The sequence below is a fragment of the Xenopus laevis genome, chromosome 5S (genome assembly GCF_017654675.1).
Source record: "Xenopus laevis strain J_2021 chromosome 5S, Xenopus_laevis_v10.1, whole genome shotgun sequence".
Lineage (NCBI taxonomy): Eukaryota > Metazoa > Chordata > Amphibia > Anura > Pipidae > Xenopus > Xenopus laevis.
Window position 1 is genome coordinate 122,141,833 of NC_054380.1, and position 26,577 is coordinate 122,168,409.

Consider the following 26,577-nt stretch of genomic DNA (forward strand, 5'->3'; position numbering starts at 1 on the left):
TCTTCAGAGGGGCCCAGCGCACTCCGATCCCAATACCGCCACCCACTTCCTGTCCTGCCCTGTGCACACCCCACCTCTGCCCCACCCACTCCCATCCCAACTCCACCTACTCCCACCCGACTTGCATCCCCCTTCCATCACTGCCGGTAAGAGAATGACTGGGGAGAAGGTTTTTTTTATTTGTTTTAGAGGAAGCAGACCCCACAGTCTTTGCCCCCCTGTTCCCCAGGCCCCACTGCTCCCTCTATAGTTATGTCACTGGTGGGGCCCACTGAGACAAAGGTTAGTAAAGCCTGCAATACATTGGAGAATTCATTATCATAAAATACAATTTTATGAAAATCTTTGTATTGAAAGGTATACTGTCATTTGATTAAAAACGTGTTGTAATTTGGACATGGAAGAAATGAGAACTATAATGCAAAGAAATATAGTTTGGGGAAAATAATAGCTACTATACCTTTATACAAACCACACACACAGAAACCTATTTAGAAATATAGCAGCTACAATTTTCTTTTAGGCCCTAGCATGCATTAACATTTCATGAGATGCCAAGAGCACCTTAAAACACGATCCGATGCTTGGTTGGATTTGGAAGCATCACAGCCCTGATGTTTCTCTTGAGCTTTTGCTAGTTTTTCTGCTGCAGCAATTGGACAACCTGAAAGACTGCAATGAAAGTTGAAAAATATGTTGACGCTCTTTATATCTATCACATACATTCATTTAAGTTACATTACAGGGGGCAACGCAACAACAAAGGGAAAGTTTGGTCTTGTAACCAAATGTTTCCATTCATTATCCCAGTGGAGAAGATACCTGCTAATACCTGGCTAGTTTGTGTTGTTATCCTTGGACCAAACTTTGCCTCTGTGATTACAATGAAAATCCAGGATACAAGAAGAATTCATTTACTACTGGCCAACAGGACTCCTCCAAATGCTTCCCACTTTCTTCCCAAGTTGCACCACTGGGAAGTCTTACAACTGCACATATAACTGTACCTGACTACAAAATGCAAAGTTTTGCAGCCATGTGCTGCTTTAGGTCCTCTTCTCTACAAGTGGAATACTCTCCCTGAAACAGTCATACAGGCTGATACATTAGATAGTTGTAAGAAGGGGTTGGATGGCTTTTTAGCAAGTGAGGGAATACAGGGTTATGGAATAGCTCATAGTACAAGTTGATCCAGGGACCGGTCCAATTGCCATCTTGGAGTCAGGAAGGAATTTTTTCCCCCTCTGAGGCAAATTGGAGAGGCTTCAAATGGGTTTTTGCCTTCTTCTGGATCAACTAGCAGTTAGGCAAGTTATATATAGAGTTAAAAGGTTGAACTTTATGGACGTGTGTCTTTTTTCAACCTGACTTACTATGTTACTATGAGCTCACCACAAAAGTATGAGCAGGTGTACCTGGCTTCAATTAAGCATCTATCTGTGATTGCAAAATAATAAGAACTGAAGCAGTTCAAGATGGCGCTTGACAACCCAACGGCACTACTCTGCATGGGCTTGTCAGTAGACTTTAACAGTTCTTCTTTAACAGTAATCATTGTATATGTAAATATAAATATAACTACTGTATTAATTTACTGAAGACTGGTTGAGTAATGGTTATTTTATATTTATTAGATAATATCTATCTATCTATCATCTATCTATCTATATAGATATATATATATATATATATATATATATATATATATATATATATATATATATATATATATATATATATATATCCCCATGCCTTATCCTTTGTGATCTGTTCTTAGACAATTTAATTAAAAAATATGAAAATATGCATTTTATATAATCAAAAAAAAATAGAAAACGTAAATAAAAATAATAAATCCTTTAGCAAAAACATAACCTAAATAATCACGAATTGCATTTAAAAAAAATTCTTTTTAATTTAAAAATAAATATTTAGGATATGACTCTTTTTGGGAAGAAAGGAAACAAAAAAGCGCTTATTTGAAAGGACAAATTCAAGAACACTTTTTCGGGAGTAGTACAGTAGCTTGTGCCAAAAACTCACTATACGGCATATTTTTGATCTTGTTATGTGACAAAGTAGTGAAACTTTTTCTGTACTGTAAGAAAGCATAGTAAGCACCAGCTGTCATCCTTTCAATTCAGGGGGGAGTGGGGGGAAAATGTGCTGCTTTGTAGAAATCTCCTTCTGTAGCAGTTTCAGAGAGTTGCGCTTACCTTCTGTGAGAGTTCCTGTTACTGTTCACATGGCCTCTCCCGGTGCAGCCTGGTGTAGGGCACTTAAGCACATTTTCATGCATGGCAAGAACTTGACAGAAAAAAAAAAACAAGTAAAAAGGAAAGAATGAATGTTTGAAGAGAATTAATTCATTATTATTAATTAATAATTAGTTAACCTTGGAAGTCGAATTATCAGAACCTCAAAATAATATTTGATGCAATATTGTACTTGCAGGTGTGCTTGGTTTGGAAGCAGGGCTCGGTTAGACAATACATACCATGAGTATTATCAGACCTTCAATCAATGTTGGATACAGGGTCCTCGAATTACATACAACCAACTTACATACAACTAATACTAATAAAGAGGCTATAACAGTAATGCACTGTGGTTTGCTTGGCATTTATTAGCATTTAGCCACAATCCCCTCTGGCGTGTGTTGTCTACTGCAGAGCACAGAAAGTTAAAAAATAAATTCAAACATCTGTCTTGTTACATTTGATAAGTAAATGTATATGTTTCAACTTACATACAAATTCAACTTAAGAACAAACCTACAGACCCTATCTGTATCCATCTGCTGGTCATTTTCTGACCATTCTCACCACCAAGTAGTTAAGGAAGTTGTCAGGAGAAAGAAAGAGGCTGCTCTGACGTTCTTCTAGTTTGGAAAGGTTTCAGAAAGGTTTTTAATTTATTTCCTAAGCAGAAGAACATCAAAACAGCCTCTTTCCTGACAACTTCCTTGACTACTAGTTGGTCAGACTGGATGCTTCCTGGTGCATGCGTAATAGGCACAAACATCAAACCGGCTCCAACTGCATATACGCGAAAAACCTTAGTGTCGGAGGTCCTTTACCAATGTATCTGAAGATACCAGTGGAGGCATCTGTGAGCTCCACTGTGCTACTCTGCATGCAACATTCAGCAACACTTTTTTGAGTAGTGGCTTATGCAGGGATGAAGCAGGGAGCAGGGCCAATGGGCTCTAGTGGATGGGACTTTCTCTTTAGGAGGGGGTTTAGTTCTCCTTTGAGCACACTCTCTTTCTGTTAGCAATTTTCTGGTTAGCTAGCATTTAAATGGGCATCTTTTTCTTGAAGTACACAGCGAACTAAGCTACACTATCACACAGGCTATGGGTTCTTTTACAGGAGGAGTGCCCATACTTTAATGATGCGAGGTCTACTTTTAGTGATGTTGCCCATTATGATCTAAATCCATAAAAGTAGTGTTGGCGTTCTGTTCTTTGGAAATATTACTTAAACATTATATTGATTGAAGAGATCATTTTTATTGCTATATTTAACAAACAACTATAAATATCTGTATGATATCATGAAATAGGAGGGTGATTTAGACAAGCTGTTTGTTGACAGTGTCTTGAGATCTACTGATCACCAGCTAAAGGTCCCAATCTACCTTTTGGGCACCCCTGTTTTAAAACAACAAAAAATTACAATTAAAATGAAAAAAAAAACCAAAAACCGTTGTGTGTACCTAGGTATGAATTTCCTTTGGGTCCCCTAGAGCAACGTGGAAATGGGCATACAATCCAATATTTTGGAAACTTAGTTTGTACTTAATATCGGGTGATCTGATTGTTTTTTTTTTCCATACTGGGATATTCCCTATCATTAACAATTTGTCTATAGGTTCGCACACTCAGAGAATACACCTACCAAAGGAATGAGAATGGCCCCAAAGTTTCGGCACCAAGCCTTTGTCAAGGGGATTGACAAAGGAAAAGGCTTGGTGCCGAAACGTTGGGGCCATTCTCATTCCTTTGGTAGGTGTATCTGCTCCATGTTGATGTATATCTTCCTGCTTTATTTAATTATTGAGTGGTATGTTCTAAATGTATTGTCGTATGATGTATTTATATTACACCTGTTAACTAAACACTGAATTGTTCCAAAAACTTTTTATAAAGAGTAAAAGCATTTCTTTACATATACCACTCGTGTTATTTGTATTCTCTGAGTGTGCGAACCTATAGACACATTGTTACTGTATAGTGTTACCTTATGTGGGGGTGACTTTTGGTTTCTGCACCTCGGTTAAATCTCTATTAGACTTGCATATATCTTGTGTGCCCTCCATTTATTGCTAATTTTGTATATTCCCTATCATTACCAGTGCTTGAGGTAAGAGTGTACAAGGACATATCATTCATGACCCCCTTTAAATTGTTAGGGTTTCCAGGTCAATTTCTGGAATATGGTTTTAGTATTGCCAGTATCAAATATTATTTGACAAATACAGACAAGCTGTGCTGTGGGCGAGCAGAATGACAACCAACATGAAGGGTGTCTGATGTCAGTCCTTCAATAACCTTCCCTTCTAACAGACGAGTATAGGTTGGCTCTGTTTGGTATCATTAGAAAGCATGTGATCTCCATATGCAATATATTTGGAGCCATATACTGACACATAACTCACCGCTTTAGATCTTGGTCCACAAGCCCTTTCCTTTAAAGGGGTGGCTCACCCTTACATTAACATGTAGTATGTTATAGAATGGCTAATTATAAGCAACTTTTCCATTGGCCTTCATTTTTTTTTTATATAGTTTTTGAACTGTAGGCCTTTTCTTCTGACTCTTTCCAGCTTTCAAATGGGGGTCATTGACCCCATCTAAAAAGCAAATGCTCTGTGAGGCTACAAATGTATTGTTATTACTATTTTTATTACTCCGTCCGAGTGTTTTTTTATTAATCACCTTTATATTTAGGCCTCTCCTATTCATATTCAAATCTCTTATCCAAATCTATGTGTGGTTGCTAGGATAATTTGACCCTAGCAACCAGATGACTGAAATTGCAAACCGGAGAGCTGCTGAATAAAAAGCTAAATAACTCAAAACCGCAAATAATAAAAAATGGAAACCAATTGCAAATTGTCTCAGCATCACTCTCTATATCATACTAAAAGTTAATTTAAAGGTGAACAATCCCTTTAATCATTAGATCAAAGGAAACAATCTGTTTTGTATCAAGATGTGCACCAGAAAGGGAATTTAAAGGGAGGACACTGCCTTCTTTTTTCTGAAGTTTGTTAAAGTTACCACAATAACATCAAAGCCATTATTATTTCTTTTCACTCATTTTTCATATATTTTACGAGCTATGACGCACAAGGCTATTTAATGACTGCTACAAGTACAGCCCACTGATCACTTCCCATAGCTGAGAAAAGAAATCTTCCCTGAAAGTCACTTGAAAGTGATGTGCGTATGGACAACAGTCATCCCTATTCTCACGAGGGGGAGGAATCACATCAGTCATATGTAATTGTGCTGGTAATTACAACACTTACGTGTTTTAGACATATCAAATTTCAAAGCTAAACTATCAACCAAAATCAGGGGCCATTGCTCTGTTATTCTTTTAATTGTCTACCTTTATCTTGTGTTTTCATCTATACATCTCTCACCCACTATCATTTTTATTTTTGTTCTTTTGTTTAACTAGTTGTTCAAGAGTTTTCACAGCATGGAAACCAACTTTACTGATGGCCATTTATTCATATTTTAAATTCCTCCTTTTGTCAGCTTTTTTCAAAAAACATGAGACTTACTTTCTGGAGGTACCCGGTCTTTGTGCGGGCACCCTGATAAACTCCGATGATGTGGATATAAACCAGTCACGTGTCCAGTCCCATCACATCCAGGGGTGGGGCACTTGCTCTCTTTCTTCTCTGTTCTAGAAAGATCTGGAATACCAAGGTATATTATTTGTCTTTACATACACTGTATCATGACAATAACTGTATTCACTACTCTTTTAAAATAATAATAATAATTACAAGAACAATAATAATAAACATATTATAATAATACTATTATATAATAATATTATTTAATATGTAATAATATAATACTATTATATCATAATATTGTATAATAATTGTATTATACTTTTAATATTATTATTATTATTATTATTATTAATAATAATAATAATAATAATAATAATAATAATAATAAAAGGCCTTACAGAAAAAGAGATAGATATAAAAATACACAGGACAACACCAGCCTGTAACTATTGTGCCAATTGTGCATTATTATGGTTCTTAGTGGGGCCACCCGTAGGTGCATTCAGGGATCCCACTAGGTGGTGCTATAAGTGGAGTGTAACATGGTCAGAAAGGCCAGAAGGGGTGTCGATAGGGTTACACATTCATTTGGCGCCAGTGGTAGACCGCATTATAAAAATCAGATTAATACATGCCCCTATAATTTAAAAATCAAGTTTAGCAAGACAGAGAAAGTTGAACCCAGACTTGTGATTAAATGACATTTCTCTATGAAATGTTCTTCTTACATTCTTGAAAATGGTTATAATTTAGTTTATTACTGTAAAGCCAGTAAAACTTTAAAATTTATAAGGCTGTAATGTACATACATACAAAAAAATCCAACATAGCCCTATGCTCCCCACTCTATAGTTACTATGGAAGGAGACATATATTCCCCCCTCAAGTTCTCTAATATTCTAATATGAACACTAGGGCCACCTTCCTTTCTATAAAAACACAGAGGATCTGTGAACTCATTCAAACTTCTTCACTGTACAGCCGACTGCCTGTTTTTGAATGACAACTCCTGACAAGGGCAACGCCAGCAGGGAAAATGAACCATGATATGCATAGAGCTAATTGAGTGTGATATACTTTACATCAAGGGAACATTCTGTACAGTCAAGGAGTTCATTTTTTATTTTGGAGAGAAGATCTGTATTTGTAACTTCAGCAACACTCAGAAGATGGAGAAGATGGAGAATGATTGTAAAAGTTTTGTTTCACTATAAAAAAAAAATTAATTTCTCAGAAGATGGAGAATGATTGTAAAAGTTTTGTTTCATTATAAAAAAAATACAATATACAGGTTTATGGGGGAAATGTAAAAGTCGTTAATGTAAAAGATTTGCATAATGTGAAATTTTTTCCTGTGCCTGTATTAGCATTTATTTAATAGAGATGTATTTAGTGACTCATCTTCAGGAAGAAAGAGCAGATTCATGTTTTAAAGTATGCGCCTATTCACAGTGTATGTAATAAAATGTTATTACTGGCAAAGCAGTTATTTCCTGGCAAAAACTTTCAAGCGGGTCTTTAAAAAAGCTCAATTGCTGATAAAAATGTGCCACCCAATCGTCTAATGAGCAATAGTACATTGCCAAGTGTTCTTTTTTTTTTCTCGATGTTGCAAATGTTTATTTCTCCTCTCACTCGTACCATTAATTATGTACTTTGTGTGTTGCTGTAAAACTTTTATAAATCATATATATGTAAAAATATGGAACTTTAAGGAGCTCTATACACAATACTCACAAGCAGCAATGATCAGCTTAGTCCCTGCAGTCAAGGGAACATACACAGCATCAATTGAAGGTACACCCAGCTTTCAGCCTTTTCTCTAAGTGGAGCCCATGGGAATCTCTACATCCCTAAGTCTGTACACTTAGGGAGTTATTTATCAAGGTCCAAATGTATCTAAATTGCGGCTGCTACAAACTCTGATCTAACTTGCTCGGGTTTTTAACGCTTATTTATTATTACATTTTCATGAAAATTACCTTTGCGGGAAAAGCTCAGATTTTCACGATTTTTTAGTGGATTTTCCCCAAAAGCTCAGAAAACATTGTGAAATTGCCCGAAACCCCCCGACATAACCAAAAATCAATGGGACTGTTCCCATTGACTTTTATGCAACCTCGACAGGTTTGAGATGCCGTGGTTTTATATGCAGGCTTTTTAGCCCTCTGGGTTTAATAAATTCTGAAAAAATTGTGATTTTTTTAAAAGTCCGATTTTATAAAAAAAATCATGAATTTTTCGGATTCCGGGGAATTTTGGGTATTCGGAGCTTAGTAAATAACCCCCTTAGTCCCTACTTCTGGGCAATTAGTACCCGGGATCTTTATCCCTCTGACTCTCCTTGACGGAGCCTTAGGCTGCTCAACGAAATAACCTCCTCACTCCTAGAGTGACCTATTACAGAGTATAAGTATCCTTTACTAGGCCTAATGTACCTAGTTACCATTGCCCATTCCCTTCCTGCCTGCTTGGTAAGGGCTAAAGCAATGGCCCTCAAGCACATGGTTACCCAGACCTTTATACAGTACTATAGCACAGTGCTATCTACTATGCACTAGGGAAAGCGCCATATTTTAAGGCAGAATAATGAAATAGGCCCCCATTAGGACCCATTGGGGATTTGCCTGCCAATATTATTAAGGGTGGCTAATTTACCAGACCCCTACACAAGTTATGATCAAAGGTAGGGGATAGTCTTTAGTCCAGGCTTTGGCAGGCCTGAATTTGTGGGCAGGCAACAAAGGCCTGGTCCTAGGGTGGAAAAATTTGGGGGAGTCATCCCCCCTGCTGGTCGCATCACCACCGGGGACTGGACAGTACATTTTGACAGCGGTTTGAATGTCCCACGCACCCAGTCCCCAGTGGTAGAGATCACAATGGGCCTGAAGAAGAAGAGTGTGGGGTTTGGTGCAAGCAGAAGGGCTTTGGTGTGAGTGGGAGGTGCTAGTGGGGTTGCCATGGGTTACTTCCCAGTGTTGATAAATGATCCCCACTGTGTTTAAAGTTCCAGAACAACAGGCACAATCCAAAATAAATTCATGCTGCCTTCCTAGATAAATGAATGAAATTAAAAATGTCTGTGCCCCCACATAAGTACAATGCTACTTGCCTTTTTCAGTACTGTATTCATGAGTGGTGAATGGATGGGGCACATAGGGACCCCTCTCTCACCCTCTACATGTCCCCTAACTTGAGATAAAATCAGAGCAAATGTCCCACAATGTCCACAATGGCAGTTATATAGGTTGTTCACCTTTGAGTCCACTTCCTTGACAATTTGCAATTGGTTTTAATTTTTTATTTGCAGTTTTTTTTAGTTATTAAGCTTTTTATTCAGCAGCTCTCCGTTTTGCAATTTCAGCAATATGGTTGTTAGGGTCCAAATTACCCTAGCAACCATGCAACCCATTTGAAAGCTGAAAAGAAGGCAAATAATTCCAAAAGCTATAAAAAAAATATATACTGAAGACCAATTCAAAAGTTGCTTGTAATTGTTGTTGCTTGGTTATTCTATAGCATACTAAAGTTAACTTAAAGGTGAATCACCCCTTTAAGTCCAAACTAAAATTACAATTTAACACTATCATTGAAGCATTTGCCATGCAGTTTCAAATTATACTCAAAGGGATGCAGAGTGGGCGGTATCATTAGCCCAAATCCAGAGTAAAATATATACAGTATACACACAAAGATCAATTGCACCAAGGTAGACAATTGGCAGCACCTTCCATCGGATAGAGAGACACAAATATATGATGTGCAGGGTCAAGTAAAGTACTTATTAACCAGAACAACTAGAAAATTTGTTTGACCCACCCATTATATAGTAAGAGAGTCCTACCAAATATAAGTTTAAAACATAACTTTTAATAATATACAGTATTAAGAGTGTGTGTCCAGAAATATCATCTGCCCAAAGCCAGCCCCCACCACCCATGAGTTCTCCCAGCATTCACAAGTGAATCGGAGGCCAATTTTACAAGTTCCATCGCCCTGCCTAATTAAAAGGATCCTGTCATCGGAAAACATGTTTTTTTCAAAACAGATCAGTTAATAGTGCTACTCCAGCAGACTTCTGCACTGAAATCCATTTCTCAAAAGAGCAAACTGATTTTTCTATATTCAATTTTGACATTTAGACATTTTGTCAATTTCCTAGCTGCCCCTGGTCATGTGACTTGTGCCTGCACTTTAGGAGAGAAATGCTTTCTGGCAGGCTGTTGTTTTTCTTCTCAATGTAACTGAATGTGTCTCAGTGAGACATGGGTTTTTACTATTGAGTGATGTTCTTAGATCTACCAGGCAGCTGTTATCTTGTGTTAGGGAGCTGTTATCTGGTTACCTTCCCATTGTTCTTTTGTTTGGCTGCTGGGGGGGAAAAGGGAGGGGGTGATATCACCCCAACTTGCAGTACAGCAGTAAAGAGTGATTGAAGTTTATCAGAGCACAAGTCACATGACTTGGGGCAGCTGGGAAATTGTCAAAATGTCTAGCCCCATGTCAGATTTCAAAATTGAATATAAAAAAATCTGTTTGCTCTTTTGAGAAATGGATTTCAGTGCAGAATTCTGCTGGAGTAGCACTATTAACTGATTAATTTTGAAAAAAAAAAAAATCCCATGACAGTATCCCTTTAAGCTAAAAGAATGTGTGACTAATGCGCGTTTCACTCACTGTACACAAGTTTTGTCAACGAGCTTTGTCAAACGCCTTGACAAAGCTCTTTAACTTATATTTGGTGGGACTCTCTGACTATATAATGGTACAGCCAAATGGGTCCTTCTTTTTCTATTTGTTCTGGTTAATACACACAAAGATCTATTAGGCAAAAAGGAAAATAATCAAATGATGATATAGGGACTCTTGTTTGTGTTCTTTCTGTTGGCAAAAGCAAAACGTAGAAACAGTTCTCCACATAAAGCAGATCAGTTCCTTAGATACTGTGTTCAAACCCCTTCCTAGGATTTTCAACAACTAATTGACCAGTAAGATTTTAGAACAATTTGTATTCATCTCAGAGAGAAGCGCAGTATTTCCGATTTCTGAGTGGGAAGAAGCTCATTACTATACATCAGCTTCCCTGCTGGGTCAGGAGCCTTGTCTCATCACTCTTGAAAAGTGGAAAAAAAAGAAAGAGAGCAACATTAAATGTGTTTCTTTTAAGCCGGAACCCTCTAATAGATACTCCGTATCCAGAATAGGGTGCTGATTTAGTACAGATTGAACTCGGAAATCCATAAGGATTCCCAACCCTTCGATCTATTTTATGATTTAGCAAAAGTTTCATGATGGTCAGGGACATTTTTAGACATCAAGGGTAGGGATGAGCAAATTTTTTCGCCTTGTTTCGCCAAAAAAATTTGCCCATCCCTAATCAAGGGGGTTATTTATTAGAGTCCAATGCTAAAAATTCGAAAAGCTACTACGAAATCTGAATTTTTAGTGGAAAAAAACCCTAAACTTTCCCGAGATTTATTATACCCCAAAGGCTGCAAATCTGAATCAGAAAATACTACATCTTCAACCGGTCGAGGTCCTGTAGAAGTCCTTTTTGTAATACGAAGATTATATGGTCAGCGCTGGGTTTTATATGATAATCTAACATTTCGGGCTTTTCCGCTGATTTCATGAAAAATACAGACTTTTCAGGCATCTTCGCGTGACAATCCGAAAAAATTTCGAAAAAGTATCGGTTTTCCCAATCCAATTTTTTTCAAGCTTTTTATTTATAAATAAGGGCAAATCATGAATTTTAGTTTGGTTAGACTTTTTTTATTGAAAAAATCAGAACAATTCTTATTTCAATAAATAGCCCCACCAAAAGACAAAAGGCCAAAGTGAGTGCAAATATTTGTCTCATTTTGCTGTGTTTTAGTCCAACATGCAGAATTATGTCCAAAAATTTCTTTTTTTTTTACTGCAAAATATGCTTATTCCAAAACTTACATCTGATGTATCATTCAGGAATTGTGTGGTGCTATTGGGAGCACCTAAAAGGGCAATATGCAAATATAAAGTACAGAACTCCCTAGTACCAGAGCACACTGTAGGGGTCATTTACTTCAGGGAAAGCCATGTACAAAGTCCAAAACTGCTTTTCTTGTTATTTGGTTTGCCATTGGTCTCTTAGCTCTGTATCTGAGTGCAGAGACCTATGGCTTTACCGATGAATACAGTAGTTACCTACGTTTGGCAGCACTGTATTCATGAAGGTTGGTTGAGGGAAGCACCAATAGTGGATAGTAAGGCTACACATTTATTCATTTATTTCCAGTGATTATTATAGCTATGGCACATTTTACAGAGTTATGCATCATTCATATCAGTCCCTTTTCCCCCCCGTGGGACTTACAGTCCTTAGTTCTTATCAAATTCACACGCTAAGGAGCTGTCTGAGGCTCAGAAACGCCCTAAAATATGCTGTGCAGTTTTAGTCTCCAGGGCTCAAACATGATTTTAATGAATTAGAGAGATTCCAAAAAAGGGCAACTAAGCTTAAAGGGCATGGACAGTCTCAAGTATAAGGGATAAGACTGGCCAAGTTGGGATTATTTGCATTGTAGAAGAGGATCTTAAAGGAGAACTAGGGCAGAAATGTTGTACATTATGTTTTGGGCTTCTATCAAATCCTAAGGCAACCGCAGCCCTTTAGCAGTAAAAATCTGTGTCTGCAAAGATGCCCCAGTAGCTCCCCATCTTTTTTTCTGCTGATTCACTGCACATGCTCTGTGCTGCTGTCACCTGGGCTTAGGACCGACAAGATACTGAATATACTGTATATAATAATATTGTCACAATATAAGGCTGAGACTGGCCCGCAATAATTATTGGTACATGTCAGCTCATAAACCAGCACACTTATCATCAGAATTGATTAATCAGCCCTGTAGCATCATCCGATATCACAGGTAAACCTCATTTTCTGCTTGATGATTTGATATGAACCCTAAGCTTAGCTTCTCAACAGCTGCTCAGAGCACATAGAGAATGTGAATCAGTGTCGCAGACAAATCTCAAAATGGGAAACTCCTGTGACAACTTTGAAGGCCTGGATCATTAATACTGTAAAGATGCGGAACCTTTAGGCTGATTCAATAAGTTAAAAATATGACTTATTTAAGGAGGATATGATATTTATGCAGAAATTAATAAGGAGGCCATACAGTGAAATTTATTCAATGGCAGGTCCATCCAGCAAGGGCATCTATTGAATCAACTGAGCTAAAAAAAGGAGGTTCCATTTTAAGGCGTAAAAAAGGTTCTTACAATGAGAGCTGTGAAGCTGTGGAATTATCTCCTTAGAGCATTTATCGCATCTTTTCTCCCAGGACCTGAGGAAAGGAGGTTGGAGCCTCCTCCAGAAACATTGTGCATGCCATGCACTTTCTGTTTATTTGTATTACGCATAAAAATATTTTAATGGAAGGGCTCTGAAGTGAACCCCAGTTGAAATTTGGAATGTTCGCCTTTGTTTAACCTATTATTATTATTAACATTTATTTATATAGCACCAGCATATTTTCCAGCGCTGTAAAGTAAATGTGTTTATACAACTAAATCACATTAATAAGAACATATGGAGTTACATACATCACAACCAATACAAAATGTGAGGAAGGCCCTGTGCAAAAGAGCTTACAATCTAAAGGGAAAGGGAATAAGACACAAGGTGTGGGAGTGGGCAAGATCAGAATTAAGTGAGTGAGAGATGTAGTACTGTATGTGATATTGCATTTGGTAGTTAAACAGAGTGAGGGTAGGCTTCTCTAAAGAAGTAAATTTTAAAAGATCTTTTGAAAGCAGAAAGGTTGGGAGAAAGTCGGACAGACTGTGAGAGAGAGTTCCAGAGGAGGAATGTCTTGAATGCAAGCATGTGAGGAGGTAATGAGAGAAGAGTTGAGTAGCAGGTCAATAGAGGAGAATAGTAAGCGGTTGGGTGAGTATTTAGAGGTGAGTTCAGAGATGTAGGGTGAGGTAGAGTTATGAAGTGCTTTGAATGTCAGGGTCATTAATTTTATTCTGAAAAGTAGAGGAAGCCAGTGTAGGGATTGGCAGAGGAGGAGCGGCTGTTGAGGTTTATTAACCTACATGCAAGTAGCAGCAGAACGGCAGTGGAGGTTAATAGCACCCCAATATAATGAAGGCAGGCTCATCAGTTGATGAGTGTGGAAGTTTTTTTTCTAAAATATATTTAATACCCATGGTAGGATAATTGAAATAATACTCTGCACATTTCTATAAACAATTTTATAAAAAAAAACTAGCCATAAAGAGCACAGAAAAAAAGAGGAAATGTAAAATCCAGACTCAGGTGGAGGATGAATAAGGAAAAGACGAATAATGAATAAGGATGAATAAGGAGAAGACGTAGATAAAACATTTATTTCCCCAGCAGATGGAAAACACATGGATAGTTCCCTCTTGCATAACACACAGACAGGCAGACATGGTTTGTTAATTTCAGATCAGCCTTGAAAAGAGGAGAAATGCTTAGACTTTCATAGAAATCATCAATCCATCAGCCTTGAATGTGTCATTATGTAATTCAGTCTCTTTGCCATTCGTTGCAGCAAAAAGACAATGGAAATGATTTTACAATCCAAGTTCTATACATTGGAGCATTGAGTGGAGCATTGCAGCTTTTAGCCTCTCGACACCATGACATTAGTGTACAGTTTTCTGTTCTTTTTACGTTTGTACGTTTATTTCTGAGGTAGGCGGTAGTTAATTTGCCAAAAAACTGTTACGGGATATAAGAGTTAATTTTAATGTGATATACTATATGTACATGGGGGATTATTTATCAAAGGTCGAATTTCAAATTTATGTGATTTTTTTTTTACTCTAGCAAATCTGAATGTACTCACAACTCGAATGGGAGTTTATTTATGAAAAAAATTGAACGTCATATTTGATCGAATAGTCCTGACCCGAAAATTCAAATTTTTTTTTTTTTAAATTCTTTATTTTGATTTTTCCAGAAAAAAAATAAATAAATAAATAAATAAAATAAAATAAATAAATAAACGTTTAGAACCACATACAAGCTTAGTACATTCCCATCTCTACTTCATATATATAGATAGGAACAGATGTATATTCCTCATTCGGAGGAGATACCCTTATAAGTATTTTACAGAAAGAAAAAACAAAAAAAAAAGAGAAAAGAAAAGAAAGAAAGCAGGAGGAGGAGGAAGGAGGAAAGCTGTAACCAACCAATGGCCAATTTGAGTCATATCTTCTGGCATTGCAATAAGATCAGACTTTACTGGCTCGATATACAAAGATTAATTAAAAAAATTACGGACCTGGATCTGGAAGATTCACCAGCTTGTTATCTTCTACATAAAAATAATTTGTCCGACCAGGCTCCTGATTCCCAGATATTGGAAAAAGACCGAAGTGCCCAGCACACGGGAACTGATAACCCTAATTGACTCGAATCTCACATATGAACAAATGGCGCTCGGATCCAACAAACAATTGCAACTCAGCTCAACCTCAATGCAAATGTGGAAGCGATGGAAAGAAGCCTATTTCTTCCAAGCCCAGACGTGAGCCTATCCCCGCCAACGAGATGATAGGCAAACTGGCATAGACCCATACCCGGCGAAGACACATGGAAGAATTGATGACCACCAGGCCCCATATCTGTAGGTTAGCTCTGTTCTAACTTCAATAGCCCCCCCTGCCCTACCCCCCCCTACCCTCTTTTTCTTTGTTTTTCTTTCTTCTCTCATCTTTTTTCCTCTTCTTGCTCTTCTCTTCTAACGGCCTCTAGTGGGACGCTAGTCCCTCAGCAAGTCAACTTAACCAACTGTTTCCTCTGCTATACCAATGCTTGACTGGTGTTTACTGTGAGGCTGTGTTTGAAATTGTTAAAACAATAAAAACCTTTGAATTATAAAAAAAAAAAAAAATAATTTGTCCATAGTGCAATACAAAAAAAACGTGGCCCCCGTCCTCATTAACGCAGCCAAGTCTCTTATCCCTAAATACTGGAAATCGGTTAATATCCCAACGATAAAAGAATGGTTACTTAAGGTACAAGAAATATTCCAGTTTGAAAATCTGAAACAGGTTAAAACTGAGAAAAACCAACAAATACGATTCACTCGCAAATGGTTTCACTGGATCTCTTTTACTGAATCAAGAGATTATCAAGATCTAATCCTAAATAGGTAGATTGGGTAATAGTTAAAGAAATCACTGTTCCTGGTGTTTTCAAACTAATCAGGGTTATAACAGACCCCCGGCTTTCGTCATCCCCCGGTCCTCCTTCCTCCTCCTCCTGCTTTCTTTCGAAAATTCTAATATAATTTGAATTTTTTTTTTTTGTGTGTCAAAACTCACAAACTCAAATTTAAAAGCACCAACTCGAATGTAAATTTGAATGTGAGATTTATCTCAACCATGGAAACAGTTCTAATTCGAATATTCGCCACCTAAAACCTGGGTCAGTTGAACATTTGAATATGTTAATTGCCTTCCTGACATTCAAATTTTTTTTTGGAGAAAACTCGATTCAAATTCAATTCAAATTTTTGGGTGGAACTATTTGATCGAATATTAGACGTTCAAGTTTTTTCTTAAATAACCTTCCATTCGAGTTGTGAATACATTATTAGAGTAAAAAAAAATTCACATAAGTTTGAAATTTGGTAAATAACCTCCTAAATGTTAAGGTTAGTCTAATAGTTGTAGCATTGTTATGCTTTTCTTTAACTATAGAATATGGGATGAGCAATTTATTTTTTTAAAATAATTTGGTATTCATCAAGCAAAGAATAAAGAAATTTCGAGTTACTTAGGGAGGCCATGTACTTAGCTCGAGTGAAGGAATAGAGGAAAAAACGTTGAATTTCGAATGTTTTTTTTGGCTACTTCGACCATCGAATGGGCTACTTTAACCTTCGACTACGACTTCGAATCGAACGATTCGAACTAAAAATCGTTCGACTATTCGACCATTCGATAGTCAAAGTATTGGCTCTTTAAGAAAAAACTTCGACCCCCTAGTTCGCCACCTAAAAGCTACCGAAGTCAATGTTAGCCTATGGGGAAGGTCCCCATAGGCTTCCTAAGTATTTTTTGGTCGAACAAAAATCGTTCGATCAATGGATTAAAATCCTTCAAATCTAACGATTTTCGAAGTCGAAGGATTTAACTTCGACAGTCGAATATCGAGGGTTAATTAACCCTCGATATTCAACCTTAAGTAAATTTGCCCCTTAATGTGTCTTAATGCACCAAATGTGCTACTTTCTCTTTCTTGTATTTCTATACAGTGTTAAGAAGAATGGAAAATCAAATCCTCAAGACCTTTCCAGAGCTTAAATTTCCTTGTCAAGATTCAACAACATCAGAAAAGACTTAGGGTAAGGCATAATAGGAGTTAAAAAATAATACAGAATAGGAAGCATACAAAATCTAAAGAGTAGGATAAAGGATGAAGAAGAGAAAAGATGGATGACAGTTAGTAGAAACACTAAAGGCAAAGCTTGGTGCTCAAGATGTGCAACTGCTTCATTCTTCAAATAAAATGAAGCAGATAAACTGCAGTTCTTGAACATTTAAAGCAGGTCTATCCAACTGGTGTTTTGGGGGGCAGATGGCACCTCCTTTTCTACTTTACGGTCCCCTACAGATTCTCTGATTTGTCATGAAACTGTTCTTTACTCAGGGTTGGTCTGGGCCGGCAGGACATAAATAAATAAATACCTGGTGGGCCCCAGCTCTTTTGGGCCCCACCGGCCCAGACCCGCTTCCTGTGCCCCTCTCCTTTCCTCCCCCCCTGATCCGGGGTGCTTGGCAGTTAGAGAGGACTTTCCGGCTGGTGTGGGGTCCCCTGAGACTGGAGGCCCGGGTGGACCATGGGCCCCCAGTCCGATGCTGTCTTTACTACCTATCATCTGAGCAATTGGTATTACAGGTATGGGATCTGTTATCAGGAAACCCGTTATCCAGAAAGCTTGACCAATTCCCATACACTCCATTTTAATCAAATAATTAAAAAAAAATTATTTGCTTTTCCTCTGTAATAATAAAACAGTAATTTGTACTTGATCTAAACTAAGACAGATTTAGTATTTGGTTAATTTTTTATTAGACTTATAATATAGAAATTCAAATAGAGAAAACACCAGATCCCCAGCACTCTGGATAACAGGTCCCATCCCTGTACACAAAAGTATTTTTTGTTTTTGGTAGTTTTATTTATGAGCTTAGGAGTTTAGATACAAAATATACCTGCAGTCATTATAAATGTAATTACATTACAAGGAACTCTAGAAAGGTGTTAGTCAACCCCATATATTCTCTTATATTTCTTCCAGCATGAACACGCCCTCACTGTGTATCACCAATTTATGTCATCCCTCTGTGATAGGCCTGATTTAGAGCCCTGAAAGTTGATCAAAAAAGACATTTAGAGGGAAGTATTCAACATGTGACTACATTCATATTATTAGTTTACCCAGAACATTCCTAGATGAAAGGACTGAGCGCTTTTCTTAAACCAAAAACAAATCAGTAGAACAAGAACAAGAATATGTATTAATGAAAGCCATTTTCTGAGATTTATAGTTGCGCTCACCAGCAGACCAAGCCTGACTATCTGGTTTATCAAAGGTAAATATCCATTATTAGCACTCTGCCAGAGCCTTACAAGTCTGAGGAGCAAATATGATAAAATATTAACAGCCATCTCTGTGAGTCGTTATATCATTTACATCAGAGAGGCACCGGCGAGCTTTATTATATTCTCATTTTATTAGCTTTTATGTGCTCACATCTTGTTTTCTGCAATCAATAATAATATATTTTGCCTTGCCCAAAATGTAATTGAGGAAAATAAAAAGCTAGATAAAAAGAAGTTCGGGGAGAATGAAAGTTAGGAAGAGTCTAGCATTTGCATGCAAATTCCAGCAGGGTGGAAGAAGGAGAAATAAAATCTGCGCACCTCCCTCCTTTATTTTATGCCATTTGAATTTACCTTTCTGCTGCTTTATTGGATTGCACTCAAGGTGGTGTTCTCACAAAGGAAGTGAAATGCGTTTAAGAAAGAAATTGCTATTGATCTTAACATAAGTCACATCATGACTCGAATGTCAAATAATGCCTACTACCCAGGTATCTTAGGATAATTAATGTGTAGTCACTGCCCCTATATTAACGTATTTATCCAGTCCTATAGTGCTCAGTCAAGTTTAACTCATCTTTATCTGTTTGTCAATAATGAGCATAACGGAATGCCAGCCATGTTTGCGAAAGGAAGGGTGCAACAAATCTTACTAGACAAATAATGTCCTTCTTGTAATAGCCTGTGTCATAGCTCTGTCAGGTTCAAAATGTGTGGGGTTGTGAAATAATTCTGATAATGTGAATGGGGAAGGGAAAGGAGAGTTTAACTGTACTGTGTTCCAGTTTGCTGGTTTTCCTACACTGGCAGAAAGCAGTGAGTAGTGATGGACGTATAAATTCGCCTGGCACGAATTCACAGATAATTTCCGTGTTTCGTGAAAAAATTCGCTGGCGTCAATTTCCGATTTTGAGTGAAAATGTCAGATTTTCACAATTTTTTTGGTGAAAATGTCTGAATTTCACGGTTTTTCTGTGAAAATATCAGATTTTCACAAATTTTTTTGTGAAAATGTCCGAATTTCACGGTTTTTCCGTGAAAATGTCAGATTTTCAAGATTTTTTTGTGAAAATGTCAGAATTACCAATTTCATACCAATTTTTCCGCTAATTTTTCGCCCATCACTTCTCAAGAGTTTACTGTCATGGGAAAAAAACATTTTTTCAAAATGAATCAGTTAATAGTGCTGCTACAGCAGAATTCTGCACTGAAATCCATTTCTCAAAAGAGCAAACAGATTTTTTTATATTCAATTTTGAAATCTAACATGGGGCTAGACATTTTGTCAATTTCCCAGCTGCCCCTGGTCATGTAACTTGTGCCTGCACATTAGGAGAGAAATGCTTTCTGGCAGGCTGCTGTTTTTCCTTCTCAATGTAACTGAATGTGTCTCAGTGGGACATGGGTTTTTACTATTGAGTGTTGTTCTTAGATCTACCAGGCAGCTGTTATCTTGTGTTAGGGAGCTGTTATCTGGTTACCTTCCCATTGTTCGTTTGTTTGGCTGTTGGGGGGAAAAAGGGAGGGGGTGATATCACTCCAACTTGCAGTACAGCAGTAAAGAGTGATTAAAGTTTATCAGAGCACAAGTCACATGACTTGGGGCAGCTGGGAAATTGACAATATGTCTAGCCCCATGTCAGATTTCAAAATTAAATATAAAAAAATCTGTTTGCTCTTTTGAGAAATGGATTTCAGTGCAGAATTCTGCTGGAGCAGCACTATTAACTGATTCATTTTGAAAAAAATTTTTTTCCCCATGACAGTATCCCTTTAAGGACAAGTGTGCTGGTGCATTTTAGCGCCTAATTTTGTATGAGCCTCATTGCAATCTGGCACAAGGCTAGAGTTGCCATCTGTCCGATTTTGACCCAGACAGCCCAGTTTTCAGAAGAGTTGCCCCGGTCAAAACCGCCTGGTTTTCAGAATAAGGAAAAACATAGCAGGATCCCCCTCGATTGACATTGTAAACGCCCAATCACTGATTGCCACATCATAGCCCCACCCCATTGCATCACTGCACCTCTGCCGTGATGTAACTACCTCGCCCCTTGCATGGATCCCATGTATAAATATATAAGGGGATCATATAATAATCTCTCTAATGCTTTATTTACCAGTAGGTCTTTCCAGCTGACACAAGGTCACCCATTCCCATTAGAATAAAAGAGGTTCCACCTAAATATTTGGAAGGTGTTTGTTACAGTGAGAGCTGTGAAGATGTGGAATTCTCTCCCTGAATCAGTGGTACAGTCTGATACATTAGATAGCTTTAAGAAGGGGTTGGATGGCTTTATAGCAAGTGAGGGGAATACAGGGTTATGGGAGATAGCTCATTGTACAAGTTGATCCAGGGACTAGTCCGATTGCCATTTTGGAGTCAGAAAGGAATTTTTTCCACCTCTGAGGCTTCGGATGGGGTTTGATTGCCTTCCTCTGGATCAACTGGCAGTTAGGCAGGTTAAAAGGTTGAACTTGATGGACTTGTGTCTTTTTTTCAACCTAACTTACTATGTTACTATATTACTATGTTACAGACCCTTCTAACATAATCCAAGTTGGGAAACTCCTGTGACAACTTAGAAGGCCTGGATCATTACTAATATAGAGATGTTGAATCTGTAGGCTGGATCAATAAGTTTAATATACTGGGTTAATCTTAATTTTCATAGAATACTTTTTGTTCTTTCTAGTAGGACTGCAAAAGCTGAACACCCCTTTACACCCAGTGGAATGTGATGCTGACTCCCATACTGAATGATTGGGTTAGAAATGTTGGGTCAAAGGAGAACTAAACCCTAAAAATGAATATGGCTGGAAATGGCATGTTTTCAACACAAATAAAAGGTTATATTTAGTAAACATTCTAATACGCACACACATTGGTATATATTTAAATCTATTTGTGAAAAAGCACTAATAAACAATTCAATACCTTTTGACTTTAGACAACGATATTGTCCCCTAGCTCACAACCTCACTCATTTCCCACACACGCTTACTTGATGCTTCCTGATGAAGGGTGTGTTACCTAAAACATGGTTCATTGTCTGACCATGGCAGATTAAAGGCTTTAAACTACAGAAAGATTGCAGTTCATTAAAAATCGGGACAATGGTTTGCATGTGGTCTTTATAAAATGATTTCTGAATTATGACTTATTGAGCCCAATCTGAAACCACTCATTGTTGGAATTGCACATAGACTGCTGGGTGACTTACTAGTTTCTAGCATTCAGTTAACAATAGGGTGTTGGCTACACCTCACAGCAGCTGCGGAATCAAGTCACAGCAAAGGTATAGGAGCAGGGGTTCTACTAACAGCTCAGTTTCGCATAGTATGTGACACAAAGTTTAGAAATACATAGAAAACTTGGCAATAGTTTACTACCACTGGAGTTTTATAAATAGAACACCTTACAATCCATTCATAAGTGAACTCAGTGTATTGAGATAATAGGGAATTGTGCATCTTCTGTGGAGACCACTGTGAAAATAAATAAGGTGGATAGTTACAGAGAATTATCTATAATAGCCACTTTCAGTATATATATATATATAAATATATACTGTATATAGAGAGAGAATTCTTTTGCTCAACTATTCTTATAGAACACTTTAAAAAAGGAACATTCAATAGCTGAAATAAATAAAGCTACTGGATATTGAAAGAAAGCTTCAGATTTCAGCTTACCTTCATGTATTGTCACAGGCCATTAGAGGAGCCACTTTTGACTCTGACCTCTAACATCCGTTATGTGGCTTCCATTTGTTGAAGATTCTTTCAACTTAATGGCAAACGTTTCTTAACAGACTTTTCCTACCCAATCCAATTGATCTTAAAGCCATACTCATCGACCACAGCAACCACTCTTCATGCTGGTAGACGGCCTTTGTTGTTGAGTTCCTGCATTGTTTATCAGTACACTCCAATGCACAAATATAGTTTTCTTATACACGTTCTTAAGCCTCTGCCTCTGTATATCTGATCTGTTATCTAAAAACATCTTCTGATGCCATCTGTACACCAACTATAACTTATTACTTTCATCATCTTTTGTAACCTCTTCACTTTTTTCAATCTTTTTTCACGCTTTGATTCATGTATAGCATCCCCAACCTGTTTGCCCATGGGCCACATGCAATTGTATGCACAAGGCATGGAAACACCCAGTAGTACCTTGTAAAGAGTGGTCTCTGCAGAATAATCTCTATCAAGCCTCTCTATTATCTTATCTTGAGGTTTGCCTATGAATTTGTAATGTGCTCTATTTAGAAAATGCTAGTCATAAAATGTTTTGCCAACTAAGATAGACTTAACGACAACACTTGCACAATTATTTACTAAAAACTGGATGTGCTCAGTGCACTAACGAAGGAATTGCTAATTTTCTACTGTAGGATGCAACACTTTATTACGCGTAGCTGCAGCGAAGGGTAGTCAAATCTCTTGGTGTAACACCAGGATATATCTAGTAACTGAGTAGCTTCCACCACTACTGAGCAACTTCTTCACTTCAACTGACTGGTATGGGAAGTCCTTGGCATATAAACTCTTCCACTAATCCAGTCATAATGGTGGACAGTTACACTGCACGACTGTGATTGGATTATTGGAATAGTTTCTATGCCGAGGACTTCACATGCTAGTCAGTTGAACTGAAGGAGATGCTCTGATGAGTAGTGAAATGTCTTCAATTACATCAGCAAGTCCAGTTGCTCTAGATTACCTTCTTCTAGATATACCATGACCTGGATGAATGAAAACCTTCACAGACAACACAGGCAATGGCTTTATGTTTCAGAAGGAAGTCAAGCTCAGGAAACAAATAGTACCCTGAGCTGGTGCATTCTTTAAGAAGAGGAGCATCAGTCTGGGATGGCATGTAAGTGACTAGATTCAGAGGGTAGTTAACAAATTGGAATTTACCAGTGGTCTTACATCTCCTTCTCATATAAAAAGCTATGTGTTTTACATAGAAAAAGTATTTCCTTGAGCTATAGTTTTGTTTCCTATCAGTGCCTTGACCTGGTCCTTTTGTTTGTGAAAAAACACTTTGCAGGAAAACTGTAAGCTAACTACCAACAATTCAAGGCAAAATGGAAAACATTATCCATCATTGCTTTGATAAGATAATACTATTTTTTTGTTATTCATTTTAAGATTTATTTCACATTGGTGGCAACAGTTTTATACACTTTTTATGGACAATATACAAAGATTTTTGCTCTCATTTCATTTTTAATGGAACACCTAGTTATTCCACATATGGTATTCAGAAACTAATCCGATCTTCAATTAAGACATAAAAGAATAATTGCATATTGTTAGAGCAAATGACCCCTGATTCACTTGGACTCTGCAACATCCATCTTTCTTTGCACTCTACATCAAGCCTTATTATGTACTCAGAGAGGCAATAAAAGATGATTGCTTTGATTCATGTATTTGTCATTTCTATCTATGATAATTGAATGAGTATGTCATGAACTCCTCAGTTATGTGCCTAAAATCTTTTGAAATTTAGAAAGTATAATTATTATTATATCTGAATAGTTGATCGTACAGTGCAAAAAAAAAAAGTGTTAGGCTCTAGAAAGTATTATCCAGATAAGCAGATAAATTTTACCTTTCGTATAGCATGGCTTTTTTACATGACCATCGTTGGTCTTTGGTCTCCTTTCTTCCCCTGAGAGCTGTCTGACCAAATGGTCCTCGCAAGCCCTCATGCTGTCCCTTCTTCCTGAATCCATAGCCATTTTATCCCTCATTGCCTTGGCTCTTTCACTTTCTAAGGCAATGGCTTTTTCAAGAAGTGTCAAGTTGCCTTTTGTCATATCGAATACTTCTTCTGACCTGTCTGAGGTGATGGAGGTAGTATCATCATCTCTTTCAATGCAGTCATCCTCTTTTGCACAGCTAGAAAAAGTTCTTGATCTGGGGCTGAGTTGTTCTTCAAGTCTCATCAAGTTCATCATGTCTGAATAATTCCTATCTTGTGTTTGATCAGAAAAAGCTTCATCTTGCCTAAGCATTCGCATGTTTATACTTTGTTGTTGACTTCTGTCATGGGTATTGGTTTCACTAAGTTTCCTGGCCAAATCAAAACATTGGTTCCGCAAGCATTCCAAACTGCTCAAGCATACCTCCTCGTCACTCTCCTCTACCAATTTCTCTGCATGTCCATTGTTTGTAGGTTTCCCTAACATTACAAAGTTCATATTCCTTGTATCTTCCTGCATTGCATTGTCATCAAAGTGTCTTTCATTGAGGTTATCTGAAAGCACTACACCATGTCCTTGTGCGAGAAGCTTAAGGGAATCCACTGTTTCCCTTACAACATCGCTGTCCAAATCTAAACTTAGCTCAGTTTTTCGTCCTACATTCTCATTTTTGTCACTATCGTCTTCCATACTATTAGATGTATTGCTGTTCATTTCAGACTCTGTCCTGGCTCTGTATGCGGCATCCTCAGCTATTTTGCCAAGATTCAACAATGACTTGGCAACCAGTTCGTCATAATTATCATATTCATCATTGTTATTACCATCTTTTTCTGTGTCATGCAATAATCGAGAACTGTTGCAGTCCATTGGATGATAGTCTAAAAAGAAAACAAAAAAAAAAATTAACTAGAACATTGATTGGCCATGGAGATGAGTAGAACAAATAGAATAAAATGTTCTGTGGTATAGCTCTGTAGTCTTTTTAAAGGGGCAATTTAGTACCTGACTTGACTGAAATTTTGACAGATAGATGTATAATTATCACAATCTTTAGAGGCTCAAATATATTTTATATAAATATGCTTCTGTGTAGTCACAGGGCAGCCATCCGGGTTGTAATAGGGCACCAAGGCATACTTCATTATATGGCAAATAGCAGCTAAGCTCTGTATATAAACATTAAGGGGCACATTTACTTTGCTCGAGTAAAGGAATAGAATAAAAAATACTTCGAATCGAACGTTTCGAACTAAATGGTTCGAATATTCGACCATTCGATAGTCGAAGTACTGTCTCTTGAAAAAAAACTTTGACCCCCTACTTCGCCACCTAAAACCTACCGAGGTGCAATGTTAGCCTATGGGGAAGGCCCCCATAGGCTTTCCTATGTTTTTTTGGTCATAGAAAAATCATTTGATCGATGGATTAAAATCTTTTGAATCATTCGATTCGAAGGATTTAATCGTTCGATCGAACTAATTGCGGTAAATCCTTCGACTTCGATATTCGAAGTCAAAGGATTTACATTCGGCAGTCGAATATCGAGGGTTAATTATCGAGGGTTGGTGTGAGTATGGACAGTATGTATGGACACTGGGTTTCATTTGGAGTGGTTGAACTTGATGGACTTTGGTCTTTTTTCAGCCTGGTTTAACTATGTAAGTAGGCTATGTCCCACGCTACATCACAGTTGTTATATCTTTAAATAATGCACATTGCTAGAAGATATTAAGCCACTTATCTAAACATCACTATATCTTGCAAAATGATATCCTAATAATAAGCATGAAAAGAGATTCTTCAGATTTTTCTAATATTCTTACAGAAAAATGCTCCTTGACACCAAGTATTCTTAATGCACACTCAGTTCTATTTTAGCACCTCCTTCAGAAAATAAGATAAGATAGCAGGAATTCTCAGAAGCTTTCCACATTTTTCAATGATAGCATTACTAGCATTTTTTAGAAAAGTCATCAAAAGTCATAATTTATTAGAAAAATATGAAACTTAATTTAACTATTTGGGTTCATATGTACATATATATTTATAAAAAGAAATTGAGTAATGCACTAACTGCGATTTAATAGAAAGTAAAAAGTTTTGCTCTTCCTAAGAGACTAATTAACCGGCTGAGTTGATTATTTTCCTGAGGAAGACCACCGTTTGTGTTCGTAACGTTGGATTTTTTTGTAATAAAACTAGTGAGTTTGGTACTCTGTTTATTTATTTTATTTTTTGCATGGTTGTGCTCCTATCTGCATATATATATATATATATATATATATATATATATATATAGTGAATAAAGTACCCCCTTTTGTAAAATATAGGGATATTATAAGTTACCGAGGAGTTTCATGACCATATAAAAACACGAGGCCGAAGGCC

The 26,577-nt window shown here is 37.3% G+C and overlaps 1 protein-coding gene across 17 annotated transcripts in view; it reads right to left on the reverse strand.

The window, feature by feature from the left end:
- LOC108718228 (myelin transcription factor 1-like protein) overlaps positions 1 to 26,577 on the reverse strand; it is a 311,370-nt gene that overhangs the window by 51,909 nt on the left and 232,884 nt on the right. For 16 of the 17 annotated variants that reach the window (XM_041565032.1, XM_041565041.1, XM_041565042.1 and 13 more), the window contains 4 exons: positions 24,093 to 25,067; positions 5,800 to 5,934; positions 2,217 to 2,307; positions 565 to 672 (listed from right to left, as the gene is read on the reverse strand). In XM_041565032.1, coding sequence (XP_041420966.1) covers positions 565 to 672; positions 2,217 to 2,307; positions 5,800 to 5,934; positions 24,093 to 25,067 — 1,309 coding nt within the window. The remainder of the gene's footprint in view (positions 1 to 564; positions 673 to 2,216; positions 2,308 to 5,799; positions 5,935 to 24,092; positions 25,068 to 26,577) is intronic. The other variant, XM_041565044.1, reaches the window with a different exon arrangement.